This window comes from Propithecus coquereli, unplaced genomic scaffold (assembly GCF_000956105.1).
Source record: "Propithecus coquereli isolate 6110/MARCELLA unplaced genomic scaffold, Pcoq_1.0 Scaffold41, whole genome shotgun sequence".
NCBI lineage: Eukaryota > Metazoa > Chordata > Mammalia > Primates > Indriidae > Propithecus > Propithecus coquereli.
The window spans coordinates 3,432,175-3,454,887 of record NW_012149841.1 but is presented as its reverse complement, the minus strand read 5'-3'; the positions used below and the strand labels follow the sequence as shown (position 1 = coordinate 3,454,887).

Below are 22,713 nucleotides of genomic sequence, written 5' to 3'. Positions count from 1 at the left end.
TATGAATCAAATATATAAGTGACAAAAGGTTTACCATTAACACTAAAAAAGATAGCATTAGATTTTGTTGATTAATAGCAATTTTATACACACATGCTTTTATTAATTGGATCCTAAAGCAAAATGATAAAGTAAATTTAGGATTTTTTTGTCCTTGGTAAAAAGTTTAACATCCTAAATTTGCAACTATGCTCTTTAGTTGCACATTTCTAAGACCAGAATGAATTAAAAATGGAATGGAATGTTCATTTGATCTATGTTAACTATTTTTAGGTATGTTTATTACATATAAGCCTTTGATCACAGTTTCAATAATGCTCCAGAAAAAAATAAGCAAAAAACAAAGTTTTAAACTGTTCTAAATTATATTTATCTCAATGTAATTAAATGAACTTTTTATATGTGTACATAATTTGTACAATTTGCACTCTCAGTAATAATTGGTTTATATTATAAATACTATCAAGAGAAAATAGATCTAAAGTTTCCTTTGTGAATATGGTTATCTTATGAATAAAAACATTTAAAAATTAAATGGCTTGATTAGTAGATAAAGAAAAACATTAAACTTTCATTCTGTTTTCTACCAACCATTTCACAGTCATAGCTTAGAGACACTAAAGATTACTCTTAATAAGGATCTATGCATTTATTTCCTTGGAAATAAAGATACTGGAAAAATGATACTGATTTTCCAGAAGATCCTCATACTATTTATTCAGTAATATTCAAGCATTTATACAGGTAATGGCAAATTATTAGCAGGAACATTGGGGATACAGTATACAAAAGAATGAGTGCTAAATGCACCAGGTTGTCCCCATTTCCAGATGAGAAATTTGAGCGATTTAACGATGTATTTGTCCATATTCATTTATTTGCAACTTCTTCAAAATGTCATCCAGTGGCTAGTTGTTAAGGCCAACACCATTTATTTTTACTCATTAGAAAATGTAAACACACTTTCAGACACTTCAACACAAGATAAAAGAAAATAATTATGTCCTATAAGTGAAGAAAAAACAAAACTGTTTCTTCACGAAAAGCCTAATTTAATCTAAAACTCAGAAATCCTATTCTTCAGAGCTCATGATAAAATTAGACCATGGCAGTGGTCTTTAAATGTTTTTGCTCATATAAAATTTAATTGGAAAGGCATCTCTTAGTGGGATGGATGATGAGAGCAATGTTTATGAAGTCTTGATTAAAGGAATTGTTGAATTGTCCCTTTGTTTGGCTCTCTGGAGATTCTACTTTTCTAAGAAATGCACCTTAGTAGATTCAGGGTGAGAGGTAAAACTTTATAGTATAAAGTTAGGAGAATGGTGATTCTGAAATAAGAGATGGGAAAAGGAAATGCCATCTGATTCCAAGTAGCATCTTAAGCAAATGAAGAACTTGGAAATTGATTCCTATAAAATTGTACACCTCCCCCAAAAAAGTATCTGCATGCTCCTAGGTTATACTTACCACAATCTAAATTCTACTACCCTAAGGTACATCGGAACAGAGTTGTTAATTTGAGCTATTCTAAGAAAAAGTACTTTTCCTGAGTTACTTCTTTGGCTAAAGAACAGATTTTGAAAGTTTCTGAGACTGTACCACATTACATTTTGAAATCTGCTTTTTGACCACTTGGCAAGCCAAAGTGTATGACTCTGTGTAATCTATCACACCCTGTTAATCAGCTAACTTGTTCCGTACATGTACAGATTCTGAACTAAAAAGGCCATATTAAGTAATCATAGCATAATCACTCCATCTGTTATGTAAGAGCCCAATTAGGAGTATATACTGTTATGGAAAAGCACTAGGGGAAAAAAATGTTAAGCAGCTTTTACATGTAAATACTGAATGGTGAAAACAGTCTATTAAACCCTTAAAAAAAAAACTCTAAATTAAAAAAAAAAAAAAGTTATGTGTTACTACTGCTCATCTTAAAACTTAACAAATAAGGCACTTGCCCATGGAATGTCCTAAAATGTTTGGCTCAGTTGTAGTTCCTAGGTTTGCTTCAAGCAGAAGAAGAAAACCTTCCAGAAAGGATATGTTTGGCGTTCAGTCTCTGGAGATATGAGCTGACCTTATCCTGGAATGCCAGTGTGGCTTCACATCCACAAGCATCTTCAGTGGAAACGAGTCTTCGTGCTTCTTCAATGGCTGAATACAATGACAGTACACAAAGTGTCATAGTTATCTAGGAATTATAACAAATCAAGAAATCTACAATTCAATATTTCCATTTTTAAGACTTACCTAAATGCATTTTCCAGGAGATAAAATGACATAAGAGCAAACAGAAAGAAGAGAAAATACTTTGGAATGTTAATATTATCACAGAAAGATTTCTATTAGGAGACATTGGGAAAATGTTTATAATTGTCAAAGCTGAGTGATGGTTATATGAGGGTTTGTTATATTATTCTCTGTACTTTTGTGATTGTCAGAAATTATCCATGATATAAAGTGAATTTTTAAAAAGATAGTCGGTGTAGGGGGAGGCCAAGGATACAGAGATAAGACTGTCTTCTTGTAATACTATGTTCTCATTAAAAAATGAAAATAAGGATAACAGTCCGTTATATGGCCAGAACATTTCAAGGATTAAAACTAGGTAGTTCCTATACAGGATTTTCCTATACGGGACTATTATTCTATTGAATGGTTTTAATTAAGAGTTCTACCCTTTACCCGTAAATGCTTTGTAACTAAAAATTCAGGTTTGTATTGACATTTAATCAAATGTGAGTGAGTGATAAAGGTAACCCCTAACTCTGTGAGGCAGCTATTCCTAAAAAAATATCAGAGCCCCTGAAGTTGCAAATAGAAATAAGGGTAACTTCCCAAGTCTGAAGACTGTTATATAATCTTCCAATTGAGTAGTACTATTGCCTGAGGAGAAGGAATGGTCCTTTGCTGCAACATTTTCTCCCACATTCTACAAAGATAAAATATAGGGCTGGGAGGCCATAAATTCACTTAATTAAATGTAATCTACCCACCTGTCCAAATCCTATTGAACCTTTTAGGGACATCCAGCCCAAATCCCATCTTACATAATCAGTAAACCAGAAAGTATCTATTGAATATCAACTACATGCCCATCATCCCCATATAGAGTATAAAATGGGTACTTATGATACTTGTCCAGTGCCTGTCTTGTCTGGTATCTTCTAAGCTCTATGAGGGTGTAGGCTCAGTGGGATATTCTAATTAAAACATTCCATAGAAAATTATAAAACTGGGATATAACAAAATTGAAAAGTTGAGAGATGGATCCATTTACAATAGCACCAAAAAGAATAAAATGCTTAGAAATAAATTTAAAAGAAGTGCAAGACTTGTACACTGAAAACTACAAAACATTCTTGAAAGAAATTAAAGAAGACCTAAACAAATGAAAAGACACACCATGTTAATGGAATTGGAATATTGTTAAAAATGGCAGTACTTCCCAAATTGATCTATAGATTAAACACAATGCCTATCAAAGTCCCAGCTGCCATTTTTGCAGAAATTGACAAGCTGATCCTAAAATTTATATGGGAATACAAAAGACCCCAAATAGCCAAAACAATCTTTAAAAGAACAAAGACTCACACTTCCTGATTTCAAAATTTACTACAAAGCTACAGCAATCAAGATTTTGTGGTACTAACATAAGGACAGACATATGGATCAATGGAATAGAATTGAGAGTCCAGAAACAAACTTTTACATTTCTGGCCAATTGATTTTCAGCAAGGTTACCAAGACAATTTCATATGGGAAAGAACAGTCTTTTCAACAAATGATGCCGGGACAACTGAATAGCCATATGAAAAAGAATGAAGTTGGACCCTTACCTCACACCATATATAAAACAACTAACTAAAAATAGACGATAGACCTAGATATAAGAGATAAAACTATGAAACTCTTGGGGGAAAAAATGCAGGAGTAAATCTTCATAATCTTGGGTTAGGAAATGGTTTCTTAAGAATGACACCAAAAGCACAGGTGACAAATGAAAGAATAGATAAATTGGACCTGATCAAAATTAAAACCTTTTTTGCTTCAAAGGACACCATCAAGAAAGTGAAAAGGAAACCTAAAGAATGGGAGAAAAAAATTGTAAAACCATTTATCTGCAAAATGTTTGCAAATTACATATTACAATGCAATAAAAAGAAAAGCCAATTTTAAAAATGGGTAAAGGATTTTGAATAGACATTCCTCCAAATAAGATACACAAGTGGGCATAAAAACATTAAAAGATGCTCGACATCATTAGTCTTTAGGGAAATGCAAATCAAAACCACAATGAGATATTGCCTCACATCACTAGCATGGCTAAAATTAAAAAGACAAAACAATTACAAATGTTAGCTAACGTGGAGAAATTGGAAGCCTCATTTCATTGCTGGGAAGATTCTAAAATGGTGCAACCACTTTAGAAAACAGTTCAGCAGTTCCTCAAAATATTGAACATAGAATTCCATATGACCCAGCAATTCCACTTCTAGGTATATGCCCAAGAGAAATTATATGTCCACACAAAGATTTGTACACAAATGTTCATAGCGACATTATTCATAATAGCTGAGGAAGTGGAAATAACCCAAATGTCCATGAACTGATGAATGTATAAACAAAATGTGGCATATCTGTGCAATAGAATATTACTCAGCAATAAAAAGCAATGAAGCACTGATGCATGCTACAACACGGATGAATCTTGGAAAGATTATACAAAGTGAAAGAAGCCAGTCACAAAAGACCACACATTGTATGATCCATTTATATGAAATGTGGGCATGGTTAGAACTTGTCAGCGGTTGGGTGGACAGGAGAGTGACTGTTCATAGTTATAGATTTCTTTTCAGGGTAATAAAAATTTTTTAAACTTAGATACTGGTGATGGTTCCACAACTCTATAAATATACTAAAAACCACTGAAATGTACACTTTAAATCAGTAAATTTTGTAATGTATAAATTATACCTCAATAAAATTTTTATTGAAAGAAAGAAACTTCAAAAGATGTAGACACAGACTAAAGTGTCATATACCTAGAAGTGATGAACCTATCCTTACTCAATTTTTCAGCCCCTAAACAACAATCTCTTCTTTTTTCTAAACATCCACGGCATTTACCGTCTGCCATGTAGGTAGCATTTATTTTATGCTCTCTTATAATGTTAACATTGCCCTCTACTCTACCTGGAATTTGTCTCCAGTTTCTCCCTGAGGACCTCATTGGGTACTACTTACATAACAGTAGCTCCATGAATACTTACCGAAATAATAAAGTAAGTGCTAAACACATAAAACGAGGTGACAGCCCAAACAATTATAAATCATGTTGATTCCCCACCTTTCAAGAGAAATGTCCAAGAGTAATTTTTCTGAATAATAACCACTTAGGTAGGGCGAGAGAGCACCCAGACTCACTCAAATTCTAAAAGCAAGCTTTTTCTTATTATCCTCACCCTTTCCAAGAAACCGATGCTTACTTTACTTCAAATGAAGAAATATCTACTGAGTACCTAGTATGTGTCAGGTGCTATGGTAAATGCTAGAAATGCAGACAAGATCACTGCCCTTGCGGCTCGGGGTTTACAATCTGCAGAACATAAAATCACAAGTCCAAAACTCAATTCTTGACTTTCATCCCCCAAATCTGATCTGCCTTCAATCTTCCCCATCTCAGCAAAGGTACCCCATCCTCCAGTTATTCGAGTCTGAAATTTGAAAGGCATCCCTATTCCTCCCCTGCCCCAGCCCTCACATAGAATTTCTAATCAAGCCCTGTTCACTCTACCTTCCAATATATCTTGGATCAGTTTACTACTATCACCATTGTCACCAGCCTAGCCCAAGTGACCACTGCAAGAGCCTCCTGACTGGCCTCCCTTCCACCCTTCATCCTCTCCAAGTCACTCTTCATAGAGTGGCTGGAGTAACTTTTTAAAATCTTACAATCACGTCACTCCACTGCCTAAAACCCTTCCATGGCTTCCCCTTGCCCTTCAAATAAAATATACACTCCTTACCCCTGGGCCCAGATGACCGCATGATTTGGCACCTGCCTAACTCTCCAAACCATTTTATGCCCCACTCTCCCTGCCCCTGACCATGCCCCATCACACCGGCTGCCTGTCACGGCCTCTCCCCGTGTAAGCCGCCACACAGGACTCTGCACTGCCCTCCCTCCTCTCTCCAGCACCCCAGTCTCAGCCTAACCGCTGCTTATCCCCAGGCCTCAAATGTGGCTTCTTCAGAGAGGCCTTACCAACCTGAAGCAGGTTCTCCCAACCGCCTTGGGCACCCTCCTGCTCTTCCCCAGCACTGCTCTTAGTGAATTTGTCAATTTGTTTTCACTTGTCTTTTCCCCCATATGGTTATCAAAGATCAGACATGTTGTGTTCACAACTGTATACCTAGTGCCTAGAGCACAGTAGAGCTATATATATTTATTAGGCGGATGAAGGAATTATTGAAGGAACAAACACAAGTAACTATGACACAAGGTGTCCTGTGCTGAAAGAGAGGACAGAGTTCAATGAAAGAATACAAGAAACTCTGGTAGAGAAGGGAAAAATGGAGCTAGCCCTGGAAATTTTTTAAAAACATGATTTTGTAATATTTGATTCACACAAAGTAAGTTATAGAACACATATGTAAGTTATGAAGCATAATAAAAATAAATATTAACCTACTGCCCAACTCAAAGCTTAAAACATTATGAATACTGTTAAAAAGACATCATTTGAAAAGTAAAATGATAAAGACAATATAGGAGAAAATATTTGCAATACATAAAAACAAGGATTTATAATGTGGAATTCCTGTGAATCAATAATAAAAATACATATAACCCAATAGGAAAATACAAAAAGGGCATCAATAGAATTTCTGAATATGAAACTCAATGACCAGTAAAGAAAGGAAGAGACGCTTCACCTCATTAGTAACCAAGAAATGGAAAAACATCCTCTAGATTCGGAAAAATTTAATTCAGCAAAACTGAATGTTGGCAAGGATGTGATTCTTGGGTTCTGACAAGCAAAAGAGGTGTAGGAAGGGGATCTCAGCAAAGTGCAGGCGAGTGCAGGGCATGCTCCTGCAACAGCAAACAGCCTCACTGCAGCTGCACCACAAGATTGGGGAAAAGGAGTGGATCTGGGGGACAGAATGACGAACAGTAGTTACCAGGGACTCTAGGGGGGTGGGAGATGGGCAGTTATTGTTTCATGGGTACAGAGTTTTAGTGTGGGATGACGAAAAACTCTGCAGCTGGATAGTGCTGATGGCTGCACAACAATGTGAATGTATCTAATGCCACTGAACTGTTCTCTTAAAAATGGTTAAAACAGTAAATTTTATTTTATATATATTTTACCATAATTTAAAAAAATGTGGATAGGGAGACTTTAATTAGGAAGAAGAGAGAGAATGAGAGAGAATAGAATCAGATCATGGAGGGCAGGCTGTCTGGGAGAGGAGTATAATTATTCTATTCTGTAGACAACTGGGAGCCACTGAAGGATTCTGAGAAGGAGAAAGAATCGTAACTGTGCTTTAGACACAAAGAAAGAAAAGCTTGCTCCTAAAAGATTTTCCTACCAAACGAAATAGGCTTAAAGAGCTTATCTTCACCTGAACATGTCTTCTTGTCCTCATTCAGGGTGTAGCCGGGAAAGCAATCACAGTGGTAGGACGCCGCCCCGTCACTCACACAAATGTGCTGGCACCCATGAGAGCCCAGGGTACACTTGTCACGGACTGACCACAAGTGGTGCAGGAAAGAAAATATTTACACGTTCATTAAATAGAAAACCAAACACAAACACATAGGTGAGAAAAGCTTCAGTTCGGACGCAGTGAGTGTAGGGAACAACCCTTCGGTAGTCATCGACAAGCCCCACGTGGCAGGAGAAAGCCTGCTTTCCTTTCCCACATCTCACATCCCTTAGCCTCACCGTGTATCACACACACTCCATTCCTTTTTATCTCTCGCAGATAGCTGAGGGTGTCTTTTCTTTTTTTCCGCCCATGGCACTGAACCTTGATAAATTCCAGAACTTACCTTCAGCCTTTCCTGATGACTATCAGTGCTTCCAACATTTCCAGCTATTCATGAATCATCATTGCCATCACCAAAAATAATTTATTAGGGGCCAGGCGCGGTGGCTCATGCCTGTAATCCTAGCACTCTGGGAGGCCGAGGCGGGTGGATCGCTCAAGGTCAGGAGTTCGAGACTAGCCTGAGCAAGAGCGAGACCCCGTCTCTACTAAAAATAGAAAGAAATTATCTGGACAATTATCTGGACAACTAAAAATATACATATAGAAAAGATTAGCTGGGCATGGTGGCGCATGCCTGTAGTCCCAGCTACTTGGGAGGCTGAGGCAGGAGGATCGCTTGAGCCCAGGAGTTTGAGCTTGCCGTGAGCTAGGCTGATGCCACAGCACTCTAGCCAGGGCAACAGAGCCAGACTCTGTCTCAAAAATATATATATAATAATAATAATTTATTAGGGACCTAATTGCATGTGGAGCTAAGTTTAATGCTGCACAAAAAGAACTATATTCACCAAGGGCCTGCCCTTGATAGCTTACAAAGTGGAACAGAAAACATTGACCTGGATACACATGCGCGCACACACACAAGCACAGACAGAAAAATAATACAATATTAATAATATCAATAATGATGATGTGTGTGATTGGATAGTGAAGTACTTACTATCTTTCACAAGCAAATAACATTTCAACAACCAAGACAGTTTGCCCAAATTTGAGTGGAGAGCAGAGCAAAGTGCAATACTAGCCCTGTGTCCAAACTGGACCAGGACAAATGAAAACAGCAGTTCTTTAATAAGCCCATAAATGCTTCCTGGGAGACATATGTTCTTCCTCTGCCACTGCAGGGGCCAAAGTTTATTTATTCCCCTCTAACTCTTCTCTTAAATGTCAGTCTGTACTCAAAAGCCTTCCATGGCTCACTCTTGCCTATATTACAGCTTTGCATGAATTGCAAGGCCCTATATAATCTATCCATAAAGTGCCTTTCTTTCCAATTTTATCATGGATATTCCCCTACATCACTACAATTTAGATTTTTTTTTCATCAAAATGCCTAATAGCAGAGTGTTTCATTTTTCCCCTCATCCTAGCTTAGTACCCACTCTACAGATAATAATTGAACATGACTCCGGCCCTTGGCCCTGATCTGGAGCTCCGCATTAAATTTAACAAGCCTTCCTGCCACCAACAAAGGGAAAACAGTCCATTAAAGGCAGTCTGACTCCTGGTGTGTACCCCAGCTTTAGAATAGTAGACATTGTTACTTTGAAATACATAAATACTAACTTTCCTGCCATCTAGCACCTATGTAACCACTAGAACAAGTACCCGGGTTCAAATCCTTGCTCTGCTACTTACTAGCCAAATAACTATGGGCAAGTTACTTAATCTGTCTGTGCCTCAATTTCCTCCTAAAGCTGCTGCAAGGATCAAAGGCATTACTGTGTCTAAAATGCCTAGAACCATGCATGGCCTATAGTAGGCACCGAAGAATGTTGGCTACCATCCTCTAGCAGTGTTGCCTGAAGTAGTCTGCCTAACTGAGAATTTTCTTTGATTTATGGCTTTTTTTTTACATAAACTGCTTCATTTTATTCCATAATATCTGTTAGTTTAAATGGAATGTTTTATTATTTGTTTTGTTTTCCAAGGTCCTCAATATTCCTGGCAGCTTAAAGTACCAACTGAGATACTTGTCACCAGTTTTCGAAGTGCAGCCGTATGGGAGCCCTCTCCACCCAACTGACTTAGTCCTGCTGCCCTGAACAAACTGGCACAAGCCTGTCCTCTGCCAGGGCCACTTTCTACTTTTCTTGATCTAACACTTCACCACCACTCTGTGTCCTCCCCAGACGCCGGCCTACCCAGCGTCTACTGCCCTTAGTTCTGTCTGTCCCTCTCCCTGGCTTAGTCTCTGCTTCTGTAAGGAGTTGGTTCTCAGTTCACCCAGGCTGTAAGTTGCTAAGAGGTAGAAACTTGTGCTTCTTTAGATCCTCACAGTGTTTAATGACATTCTGGGAACAAAGTAAGCACTCAATACTCTTTTATTATTTCATTTTTTAAAAAAGGGAATTGGTGATATGCCATTTCCCTTCATCTATATTGACAAGATCCCATGATGTATCTCCTCAAGGGAGAAGAAAACATACGTAAAATCCGAAATATATTCAATATGCCAAAGCTAACCACCATGTTGAAAGCTCGGAATTTCTCTTAGGAGTGTTTTTACATTTATAAATGCCACCCTGTCCTGCCAGTGAGTTTAAATCAAATTAATGAGGATTAGCAATACTGGCATAGGCTCATTAGCCAAGGCATAAGTCTCAGTTTCACTGAAGATTGATCATCTAGAAACTGTCAGGGAATGACTTGCTTCATACTTACTGGAAGATCTGCGTGGGTCTAATTCAGGCATTTACAAAGTCTCCTTTACTAACATGATCCAGCTTTAAGATTAACACTACAGAAAAGTTCCCGGCCGAGCTTTAACTGGAAAAAGATCAGTTCAGCCTATCACCCCAAATAGTTACTGTCCAACTGACTTCCTCTAAAGTCTACTATTTGCTTAAAAGTCCCCAATGTACAGAGCTATAAAATTTTCCTGGATAAGGACCCTACATTTAATTAGCTTTTCTCATATCCCCCACTCCCTTCTCATTTCCCGGTAATTTTCTGAAGTGATCTATGTTTGCAAAATCCAGTGAGCTCACCACCCTCTGAACAATGTGCACTTTTGCCTATAAGCATGGTAGCATGTCTGAACCCTGATTCTTTAAGTTACCTTTAAGAACTTCTCTCCTGGTGAATTTCAAGTTGGTTTCCCTGCCACAGAAAGAGCCAAGTATAAAGAATTTGTTGAGTGGACCTTACCTGTACATGTTTTTTTATCTGCATTCAGAGTGTAACCCTCATAGCATTCACAGTGATGGGATCCATTTCTGTCATTCACACAAAGGTGCTGACACCCATGAGTACCCAAAGCACATCTATCTTGAGCTGTCAAACAAAAGTCCAGGAGAAAAGAAGCAGAAAGTGGAAGAGTATTTTATTACCCAGAGATAGAAATCTTATTTGCAGCTAGAAATACATAAGAGGAAAACTTATTGGAAACTATTCAAAGCCATTGGCACTATTTGTTCTAACTAGAAGTTAACTGAGTTAAATAAAATCGTGCATAATAATTATTCTCTGACCTTTCCCAATTCCTTTTCAAAATCATCAATATTGAGTTTGTATAATCTAAGTATCTCATAAATACTCAGCATTCCTTTTAGCTTCATTGTGTTTATCCCAACTCAGAGGGATACCAACAGTCATGTGGCTAATTACACTAGATTTAGGAAAACATAGAGTTTGAAGAAATTGTGGTTCAACCCTCTCCTGTTTTATAATGAGAAAATTGCACCCAAGGGAGACTAATTGATTCAGAACAGCGTAAGAACTCAATACCCAAATTTTCTTTCAGTGCACTTTCCTCTGTACTGATATATTTTTAAACTATTTTTTATTTTTACACATTTCATTTTGAGATAATTGCAGACTTATGAAAAGGTTGCAGAACAGTGCAAAGAGTTCCTGTACTTCACTGTTTCCCCAGATGTGAACTTATAGAACTATAGCATGATTATCAAAACCAAGAAATTAACATTGATACGATATGATTTACTAATCTACAGACTTTATTCAGATTTTGATGATTATTCCATTAATGTCCTTTTTGTTGTCCAGGATCCAATCCAGGATTCCACATTGCATTATACTTTCATGTCTTCTTAGTCTCCTCCAATCTGGGACATTTCTTCAGTCCTTCTTTATCTTTTACGACTTTGACAGTTTTGAAAAGTCCTAGAAAATTATTTTGTGAACTGAGAATGTTTCTCAGTTTGAGTTTGTCTGGTATTTCCTCACGATTCTGAATTTTTAGCAACAATACCACAGCCGTGCTATTGTGCCCTCAGTATATCACGTCAGGTGACACATAATGTCACTCTGTGTCATCACTGACGATGTTTAACTTTGATCCCTTGGTTAAGGTGATATGTGCCAGGTTTCTACACTTATAATGTTCCGTATTTCTCTTTGCACTAAGTGTCTGTGGGGTGCTATGTGATTTTAACTTACCGAAGTGTCCACAGCATTTGGAAAGGACTGTTAAGGCTGGATATAGAGCAGGAAACGAGCAACGTATTTACACGTTTGGGCAGTGGTAGGTACATGTTGCCATATCTAACATTTTGGGTAAGACTGAGAAATGGGAAAAGCTAAAGGACAGCAAGAGAGGAAAACAGACGAAGTTCCCAGACAATGCGACCCACCCTTCCAAGCCTGGATAGGTAGGTAGATAGCTAAGTAGCAATAGTCAAGACTCCTCTCCCACTCACCTGAGCAAGTTTTCCTGTCTTCATTCAAGGTATAACCTTCATAGCACTCACAATGATAAGAGCCAGTTCTGTCATTCACACAGACGTGCTCACATCCATGAGTGTTAAGAGCACACTTATCGATAGCTATTGAAAGATGACCAGGACAAATGTGAATACATGGAAAGCATGCCGGAAATAAATAATTAATTATGGGCCACGCTACTTGCACACACACACACACACACACACACACACACACACAAACACACAAACACATACACATACAGAGCTAATGAAACAAGGGAGAAGAGCAGCTTGGCGCAAAGGATAGTGGGCTGGGAGTTGGGAACTAACCTTCTAACAGCCCCCGTGGTCACTAACAGATCCCGCGACATGGATAAGTCTTTTCCCTTCTTTCTGTCTCAGTTTCATTATTTATAAAATAAACAGACTGAATTGAACAGTCTCTAAGTTTTCTTCCTCTCAAAAACTTTTTCTAGGATTTAAACAAACAAAAAAGAATCTAATTCCCATTCTTCACTGACTCTATGTTAGTGTGCATGTACCAGATGAGTGAGGACCTCCCTCAATTTTCCTCTACTTCTAGATTCCATGAGCATCTATGGTCATAAAGAGAAAGGGGATAGTTTCTAATTAGATAATATCCAGGAAAAATTCCAATTCCTCAAAAGGACCAAGAATGTCAGATCCCTCTCTATTAACCTTTTCTCCTACTAACTTTTCTTTAAAACTAGTAATTACTGTAATCGACTGATTAATTTATCATTTCACTTTTCTCCCCATGTTCCTTTTCAAGGAAAATTGTTGATGAACAACAGTAAACCAGCCAAAAGGCAATTAGGTGAAAAGGGATCTGAGAGTCAAAGCATGAGGCCAGTCCAAACCCTTAGGAGTACAGGTCCCCGAATAACTGAATCGGCCATGGCCCCCCAAGCAGCTCACCTGAACAGGTTTTCTTGTCAGCATTCAAGGCATATCCTTGGCTACACTCACAGTGGTGTTTGCCGTCCCCGTCGCTGATGCAGACATGCTGGCACTGGTGTGTGCCAAGCACACATGGGTCCACAGCTGTGCAGAGGACATTTACAACAGTCAGCAGCAATGTGGAAGACACATTTCAGATACTTCCTCCCATGTCAAAAAGACATCACTCTCCAGGTCCCTCTGATTCTATCTATACTTCACTATAAAAATTGGCTATTTGTTTTCTGCCTCTGGCTTATTAGAAATACCACCCTTAAACTAGAAATTGTTGCTAATTTAAAATTACAGCTCTTGCTGTAGACTTTCTCAAAGAAGAAAGAGAATTTGGAATTTGGAGCTGAAGCCAAACACTTACATGGGTCAAGTGTAAGTGATGTTTTATTTGATTGATGTTTTATTTGGCTTACCCACCTGCCCATGAAAAAGACTTTTGCTTCCCCATCACACAAAATTGGAAGAGCAATCATGTACTGCCTGAAGTGCTATGAGCTAGTTGCACTATTGCAGCAGAATCTGGTTTCCAAGGGCTCTATAGTCTGTGTCTGAACAGAATTCCCACACAGGCATGCCTCTAGGCCTGGAACTCACTCACTTGGGCAGTGATACATATTTGAACATGCAAATGGTGGAGGGCAATTCAGGTAACTGCCTTCTGAATATGCAACATGGGTTCTTGAGCCCACATATTATTTGTATGTCTGCAATTCTGGGCCCTCTAATATAAGGAGAACAAACGCATATGCTAATACACGCAGGTAAAAAGAAAAGAAAGAACAAAATAAATGAGATTGCATTAGCTAAACTACACCTCCATCATTTTGCTTTACTGGAGCCATTCATTGGATTTTTTTCCCTAGTGACGTGTTTTAAAAAATGAATCAATAAATTTAGTCATTTCTGAGAATCCAAGGAGGCCTGTTGGAGGAGGCTGGCACTCCTGTGGCAGGTAACCCAGCCTCCATTGCCCTTGGCAACATGACAAGGCTAATATTTTCCCAAGAATGGCCTTTTCATGGAGTGATCTTTCCAACGCGTTGACTACAACAAGCTACCCCTCAGTCTTTTTTTCCATAGAGAGGACATTTTTCCCCCAGAACAAGCAGGTCTTTTGTACCAAGAGGAAAAGATTACCACTCACCACTTGTTACTTTATGGCCTTCAAGCCCAACCCCAGGTGCTAGCTTTGAAATCCAGCTTTGCCACAGACCAGCATCTTGATGGAAAAGCTCTCACCCACAAGCATGGGTGAGGAGGGGGTTTCCTGGGAGAAAGAAAGCTACTTTCTTTTTGGAAACCAGTGAATGCCAAGTAGATGCCACCAAAGCCAACGACAGCTTGTGAAGGCCCACTGTCCTGGGGACAGGAAAAACAAGGGGAGCCCAGCCAAGTCTGGCTGAAATAAGGCCAGACTTTGCCCCAAAGACTTTATCTCCCTTTTCCTGACAAACTGGTGATTTCTGGGTTTCATATTAATTTAGATATAAAGTGTCCTTAGAATTTACAATTGTAATTATTGGTTCACTTGTTTGTCTCACTCCCACCCCGAGAATGTTACTTGATAGTAGGGAGGGACTACCTTTATCTTTGTATCATCACTGATCAATAAGTGCATGCTGAATAAATAAATTTGGAATAAATTATATAGCAAAAGATATTTATGTTTAAAAATTCACTCGAACTAGAAATTTGTCTGCACTTGCTTGGATAATGCCACAGAGGGCTTCAAAAGATCATCTCCAGGCTGGACGCGGTGGCTCACGCCTATAATCCTACCACTCTGGAAGGCCGAGGCAGGAGGATCCCTGGAGCCCAGGAGTTTGGGGCTGCAGTGAGCTATGATCACGCCACTGCACTCCAGCCTGGGCAACAGAGTGACACCTTGTCTCAAAAGAAAAAAAAACGATTATCTCCAAATTATTAAAAAATGAAGCATGAGTTCCACAAATCATAATTCTGATCACTGACAAAAAATAAACTCCAGCATTGAATGGATTTGTATTCATGGATTTGGCTAATTCATGCTAAGAATTCCAGTCAAATTAGCATGTTCATATTCAAACTCCATCTTAAAGGAAGAAAGGAGTAGAAGGACAGTAACAGAATGATTTTTTTAAATCTGCTTCTTGCTGTCTCTCAAGGGAGCTGAAACCCTACTCTTCCTGGTCCGTAATCCTGTTCTTCAACAAAGAATAATCGGAGAAAGAGCCGAATTTCAAAAGGACAGTCAGTATTCACCAAAGGCCCACTCGGGCTGACAGCTGGAACATAGGCCTGTTGAGCCACGGGCAGACACCACTCCCTGTCTTCTGCAGAACAAGCAGCGTTCTGTTAAACCTAGAGATGGTAAAACTAAAGAAAATATGCAGTGGTGGGGCAGAGGGGACAAGAGAGGTGTCTTGAGTTTTGTTTTGTTTTTTCTGACCCCATCAGGAAACAGCAAGATCATTTATCCTGGATATTTGTAGACCTTCACATTTCTAATGCAAACACGAAGATTTTATGAGCAAACCAAGTTATATATAATGCAGCTCTATATTCCTAAACCAACATAGTGTGTTTAAGTTGGTTTAAAAAAAACACCAAAAAAGGCATTGCATGTATTTAAGTTTCTCATAAAATTTCCACCAACAGGCCGGGCAAGGTGGCTCACGCCTGTAATCCTAGCACTCTGGGAGGCTGAGGTGGGAGTATCGTATGAGGTCAGGAGTTCGAGACCAGCATAAGCAAGAGCGAGACCCTGTCTCTACTAAAAATAGAAAAAATTAGCCGGGCGTGGTAGTGTGCGCCTGTAGTCCCAGCTACTCAGGAGGCTGAAGCAGGAGGATCGGTTGAGCCCAGGCATTTGAGGTTGCTGTAAGCTAGGCTGATGCCACGGCACTCTACCCAGGGTGACAGAGTGCGACTCTGTCTCAAAAAAAAAAAAAAAAAACTCCACCAAAACATAAGAAGGACTGCCTTTTTTTCAGGTGTGCAATGTGTGAATATAACATCCTTTCTAGTTGGATGCAAAGATTCACCAACTTACCACAAAAGGTTTCCTGGAATCTAGAGGAAAGTTTCTCAATGACCCCATAGGTCTCCACGTAGAAGACATGCTCGTCTAGAGGTTCACTGGCCATCATCTTGAGGGACTCCATGTCCGCGCGGTCCACACCCACAGCATAGAGCTCAATACCAGAAGCCCGGGCCCGAGCCGCCACCTCGGTCACCTGGTCCTGGGGCCTCCCGTCTGTCACAATGATGGCCACCTTAGGGATGTTGAAGGTGGGCCCTCGAGCTCCTGCCTCCACGGTGAAGGCTTCATCCATGGCCGTCTGGATGGCCAGCCCCGACATGGTGCCTGTTGACAAGGGTGTGATTCGCCCCACGGCCTGCTTCAGGGACTGCTTATCTGAGTAGGTCTGGAGATGGAACTCGATCTTCACGGTGCTAGCATAGTTCACCACTGCCACCCGTGTGTCGGCCGCCCCAATGTCCAGAGTGTCAATTATCTGGGAGACAAAGGTTTTCACCTTGGTGAATTCCAGGGGCCGCACACTACGAGAACTATCAATGATGAACACCAAGTCCAAGGGCCTGCTCTTGCAAACGCCTGCAGAGAAGAATGTGGGGAGCAGAAAAGACCAAGCGGTGATCAGACCACAACCAGAAATGGGACAATCCTCACTCTCAGAGAACTCTGGGATTCCAGGAGGCCAGGCAGCATCCTCTAACCCCAACACCCACTGCCAGTGACCTCCTCCTCCAAGATCATCTTCCCTTCTGATGTTGAAAGCACCAAGGTCTTCAGAATTCTCTAGTGAGAATTCACATAGAGGTGTGACATTTCCCCAAATACCTCTCCTATGGACTGGCTGAGCCCTGAAATTTCACTTAGAATCTCATCCCTCTGCTTAAGGTTTTGCTCCCAAGGTTCCCTGTAATTCCTAGGAATGAAGAGATCCCAGACCTTTCTTAGGCACGTTGTCTATCTGAGGCAACAGGACAAAGTGTCCCTGAACAGTGTGAAAGGCCCTGGACCCTCAGGGCCAGCCTCACTGCACAATACCCTGCCCAGGCCTCAGGCCATGGCGGAGCTTGAGGCAAGGCACTCTGATGCTCTTCTCATAGCTTCCTTCTTTCACTCCACTTCCCAGGAGTGAACACTGCTCCAGAGTAGTCCTAAATTCTCCCTCCATCTGGTCATTCATTCCTGTTTCATGAACTTTTGGGCCCAACAAGAGCCCTGAGCTAGTTGAAAGTAGAAAGAGGAACGACAGCTTAATCTGATACCTGGCATGTCTTGCTGTTTTAAGAAGCAGAGACTGTGACCTGGTATCTATCCTCCTGCCCCATCGAACTCTCCTGCTCATCTCACCTTCACTGACTCATTCACCAAATTTTTTTAAGGGCCTACATGTATGAAGCCCCGGAGCTACAAAAGCAAATTAGCCAGATTCCCCACCCTCAAGGAACTTACTTCTTTTCTACACAGAAGTGCCTGCCGCACTGTAGTAACACAATAAGGTTTAGTTTTCATCTATTCTTTCCTGTTTCCAGTAACCCTGGCTTGCACTCCCTCTCCTGGCCACCAAATCAAATCCACAAGTCAGGACTAGATAAGAAAGAAGCTGGTTATTTAAACTTCTTTTTCAAGCCACTTCCCCTTCTCACCCAACACACATACACACACACACACACACACACACACACACACACACATGCACATGCACACACATGCACACGTACACGCACATGCACACACACATTATGCATATGCAGCCCTAAATGGAAATGAGATCCTGTGGTATGAAGTATCACTCAGGGCTTTTTCCTTTCCTGACAAGGGGCTAGAAGAAGGCAATTTACTCAGGGAGTAGGGAAAAAAGTAGACTCAAACAGAATTCCTAGGCTAAGCAGTTTATGGAGAAAAAGCTATATCTGGAACAGGGATTATGCCTGTGTATAATTTTCTTTTAAAAGCCGAAAATTATCCTCTCAGTTTCAGCCCACTGCTTGGAGGTATTCAATTAAGAAAATAAGTAACATCTTACTTTCAGTAACAATTTAGGGATCACAGGGTACCAACATACCAACTCTGTGAAGTCAGAGGTGCAGAGGTTGTTTTTATACCCATTTTACTGGAGAGAAACCTGAGGTTCCAGAAGGTGTGAGAGCTAGAAAGGTGCAGAGCATGGATGGGACCCCAGGTTTCCTGACTCCCAGCTCCCGGGGGCTTTCTATGCGCCCTGTTACCTCTGTCTGAGGCAACGTTTTCCACCACAAAAATCAACATTATCTCATGTACCCAGTTAACATCCTACTTGTTGACTTTGAGCCACTACCCTGAAATATGCTGTATGTCATGTATTTAGTTAAGTCAAAAGGAATTAAAAATCTTTCTTTTTTTAAACAACTCCTGAATTTCACTTCATCCCCTGAGATTCCCATGGATCAGGAGAAAGGAAAAAGGACAGTGTTGAAAATCCTTCCTGGAGATGGGTGAGGGAATTTTCGCATAATTGGAGTAAAAGGAAAAAAAAATGTGATGCTTGACCATGCCTTCATTAACACCCAAATGGTGTCCTTGTAAGTATCATGGTTGTATGTGTATGTGTGTGCATGTATGTGTGTGTGTGTGTGTGTGTGTGTGTGTATGTGTGTTGGGTGAGAAGGGGGAATGGCTTGAAAAAGAAGTTTAAATAACCAGCTTCTTTCTTGTCTAGTCCTGACTTGTGATTCCTTCTCCACTTGGTTCTTCACACTGAATCCTCTACTCAGGGAGGTTTTGGGGGTTGTGGCAGGCAGAATAATGATCCCCTCAAAGATGTCCAGGTCCTAATTCCAGGAACACATTACTTTACGTGGCAAAGGAGACTTTGCAGGTGTAATTAGATTAAAGACCTTGCAATGAGGTGGTTATCCTGGATTATTTAGTGAGTCCAATGTAATCACAAAGGCCCCTCAAAGCAGAAGAGGGAGGAGGTGTGAGTAATTCAATGTGAGAAGGAGTCAACCTGCTGTGCTGGCTCTGAAGATGGAGGAAGAAGGCCATGAGCTAAGGAAGGGGCATCCTGCACAAGCTGGAAAGGCGAAGAGATGGATTCTCTGCGGGAGCCTCCTATAAAGAATGTGGCCTTGCTGACACCTCGATTTTAACCCAGTGAGACCAGTGTCAGACTTGCGACCTACAGAACTCTAAGGTAATAAATGTGTGTTGTTTTAAGCCACTAAGTTCATGGTCATTTGTTACAGCAGAAATAGAAAACTAATACCTGAGCTTCACTAGGGTGGCAGGAAATTCCATGAATATCTGGTTCCTTCCTGATTTGTACCCCCTCAGTAATGATCATTCGTTGTTTTTAATTATTTATTTTTATTGTTTATTTTTTAGAGATGGGGGTCTCACTATATTGCCCAGGCTGGTCTTAAATTCCTAGGCTCGTGATCCTCCTGCCTCTGCCTCCCGAGAAGCTGGGACTACCACTACATCCAGCTCATTAGTTAATATTGAATCTCACTCTCATTTCTTAGGTAGCAGCAATTTGATTCTCAAGAACAAAGAAAGCGAGAATCTGAATCTCCTAAAATATTCCCATACTTACAATATTGCCAATTTCTTATAGCCCTGATAGAAATAAAAGCCACAACACAGTTTAGCAATTTCTGGTTGCTAAAAATAAGGGAATCCGGAAAAGCGTAGAATGTGGCATTTATTAAGGGATTATTGTTCCCGATCGGATTGGATTCCAGGTAATAAAGCACTACCGCGGCTTAGGGGGGACACAGCCACCGAATGCAGAATCCCTCCTCCTTCTCCCAGCCCCATCCCCAAGGTAGGTGGGTCAGCACTAGAGGTAAGGTTAACTTCTAGAAGAAAGTCTTTCCCCCTTTCCTGGCCTGGAGCAACCAGCTGGCTACCAGCTGAATCTACCCCTTGTAAACCCTGACACCTCCTGCCTTAGCGGCAGTGCTTTTGCCATACTGAGGGTGATGCAGGAAAGAGTCCCTTGGGCTCCTTCCCAACATACCCAGAAAGGCGCAGGAGGAGATAGACAATGCAAATCAACCCCGGGCATGTACCATCACTGGCCAGATGAGACTGGACACCCAGAAAACGGTTTGGTCAGCTGCAACCTTTCTTTAGCTAGACTGCAGCTGGACTTTGGGTAATGAAGATAAAATCTTGTGTAAGCTATATTAAGAGCTTGCAGTGGAAAGAGCCCTTGCTTGGGATTTCGGAGCCCAGAGTTTTATTCTGGGCTCTGACACTGGTTTGCTGGGTCCCTTTACTTTGATAAGCTTCAGTTGCCCTGTGTGCGCTGCCAGGGGTTGTGTCAGATGATCTGCCAGCTTTGCTGTGCTAGGACCTTGGCTCTGCTTCAGGAACCAATTACTGGCCCAAATGGGAAACAGAAGTGCCTTGGGTCTTTGAGGCTCTGAGAGAGCATAGTTTGGGGAGTGGGTCGCAGTCAGTTCGCCAGAACATCTGGTCAGGGCCGGAGAACGGGATTGAGACCAGGATGGTTACAGGACAGGTCCTGGGGCATCCCGGCGCCTCAAGTTTCCCTCCTGGTCTCAGGCCCCTACCCCTTACCTTCCAGTCTGAATTCCGGACCAGATCCTGGCTCTCACTGGGGCAGCTTGAGGGCTATGGGGAGGGGAGGAAGGATCATGCGCTGATCCTGGACGGAGATGGAGCGAGTTCAAGGGAACTGACAGCAGAATCTCAGGAAGGGCTTGTTCAGCTGACGGAGAGATCAGGACCGGGACAGCGCAGGGAGGCAGCCCCAGCGTTTCTGGGAGGTTGCTGGAGTGTGAGCTTCAGGAGACCCAAATTTCTAGCCTAGACACATGAGTGACCCTGGGCATCTCCCTTCGCTTCTCTGGACCTCGGTTTCCCTGCAGGATTCATCCGGGAGGGGATCCTTTCTCCCGCACCACGGGTTGCCCGAGGCTGAGATGCAGCGAACGCTTGGCAGGTGCCCGAGCTTTTCCTCCTCCTTCGATGCCCGCATCCCCGACCCTGGCGCAGCCCAGGATCTCCCTCCGTCCCCCGCGGGGCCGCCCCTCGGCTGCCCCTCTCCGTCCCTCTCCGGCTGGGGCCGTCCCCGCCCGCCCAACTGTACCTGCGCCGCGGGCGCCGCCGGGCTCGCCGGCCCCGGAATAGGGCGCGCGGGTGGGAGCCGCGGGAGCGGGACTGCGTCCGGGGCTGCCCCCGGGGCCGCGGGTCCCCAGCCTCCGGAAGCCCGGATGGGCCAGGGGGCCGGGGGCGGCGAGGGGCGGCAGCAGCAGCAGCGGCCAGAGCAGCAGGAGGAGTCCTGGGAGGTGGTGGCGCGTGGGGGCCGGGCGCGGCATGGTCTCGGCGGGCCTGTCGGTGTCGCTAGTCCGTCGGGGCCCTGGGGCGCGCGCCCGGGCCGCCGATTTAAAGGTCCCGCGGCCTCGAGCTCCGCCCCGCCCCGCCCCGGGGCCACGAGCGCCAGGCTCCCTCTCGAGAGCCCCGCCCGAAGCCAACAAGGAGCCTTGTCCGCGCATTCCAGTGGCAGAAGCGGAATGTCTGGGCGAGGCGGCCAGCGGCGCAGTGGTCACCGCCCGCCCCTGCCCTGCGCCCGGAGCCGGCCGCGGCCGGTGGGCTCGGCTGGGTGCCTCCTGGCCCGGCCCTGCTGCTCTCGCCACTCTGCCCTCCCTGTGAAACCCGGGGCGGGGCGCGGGGGGCACCTACCCCGGGCTACTGCCTGCCCGACCCTCACTTCCCCCCACCCCAGGGGGCTGCGCCCCGGGCCCGGCCGAGGAGCCCCCGGCTCTGCCTCCTGGTCCTCTCAGCCTTGCCAGCCCCCGGCTCGGGCGGGATGAAACCTTGCTCCTCACCTTACATTCCTTTCCCCGGCCAAGGAACCCAAGCTTGCTGTGGGCTCTTGGTTTGAAAACAAGAAAAAGCAAAAAAGAAAAGGCCTCACAGGTTCTAGCGGCATGAATAGAAACGCTTTCATTCCCGCTTCAAACATCCATAAACATTTATGACTTATATTACCGGGAATAGAAAGTCAAACATACATTCCCCCAGAGACCCCAGGTAGCTGAGGGACAGCCTGTACCCACAGAGCTTCAAAAGGCTCTCCCTGCGCCCATTTCCTCTCCGGAGGAGCGGTGGCGGAGCCCGGCTGGAGCCTGCCCAAGGGACCCCCCAGGGGACTCACTGTCCACGGGAGGGAAACGTGCATAAATGCTCTGCCTGTCTATGGGAACAGGCTGGGATAGGAAAGAGAGACTGGCTCTGCTTGCGGAAACCAGGAAG

At 42.5% G+C, this 22,713-nt stretch overlaps 1 protein-coding gene across 2 annotated transcripts; it reads right to left on the bottom strand.

The window, feature by feature from the left end:
* Positions 1-569: 569 nt before the first annotated feature.
* Positions 570-21,839, bottom strand: MATN3 (matrilin 3). 2 transcript variants are annotated; one of them, XM_012653088.1, is made up of 8 exons: positions 21,548-21,839; positions 16,465-17,031; positions 13,398-13,523; positions 12,453-12,578; positions 10,942-11,067; positions 7,642-7,767; positions 2,050-2,160; positions 570-904 (listed from the first exon to the last, which is right to left on the bottom strand). In XM_012653088.1, exons 1-8 carry the CDS (start codon positions 21,774-21,776, stop codon positions 849-851), a joined length of 1,467 nt encoding a protein of 488 aa, XP_012508542.1. In that variant the 5' UTR covers positions 21,777-21,839; the 3' UTR covers positions 570-848. The 2 variants fall into 2 exon arrangements, with proteins under 2 accessions (XP_012508542.1, XP_012508543.1); XM_012653089.1 differs by lacking the exon at positions 13,398-13,523 and having other exon boundaries at positions 782-904; positions 21,548-21,808.
* Positions 21,840-22,713: the final 874 nt, after the last annotated feature.

What these genes read in the sequence shown, in the direction of transcription:
- MATN3 (XM_012653088.1), bottom strand. Translation starts at nt 21,776, where the DNA reads ATGCCGCGCCCGGCCCCCACGCGCCACCACCTCCCAGGACTCCTCCTG. An exon ending in GGACAAGAAGACATGTTCAG is followed by an intron (nt 2,161 to 7,641) that starts GTGAAGATAAGC and finishes CATTGTATTCAG; the next exon opens with CCATTGAAGAAGCACGAAGA. An exon ending in CCAGAGACTGAACGCCAAAC is followed by an intron (nt 905 to 2,049) that starts ATATCCTTTCTG and finishes ACAACTAGCCAC; the next exon opens with TGGATGACATTTTGAAGAAG.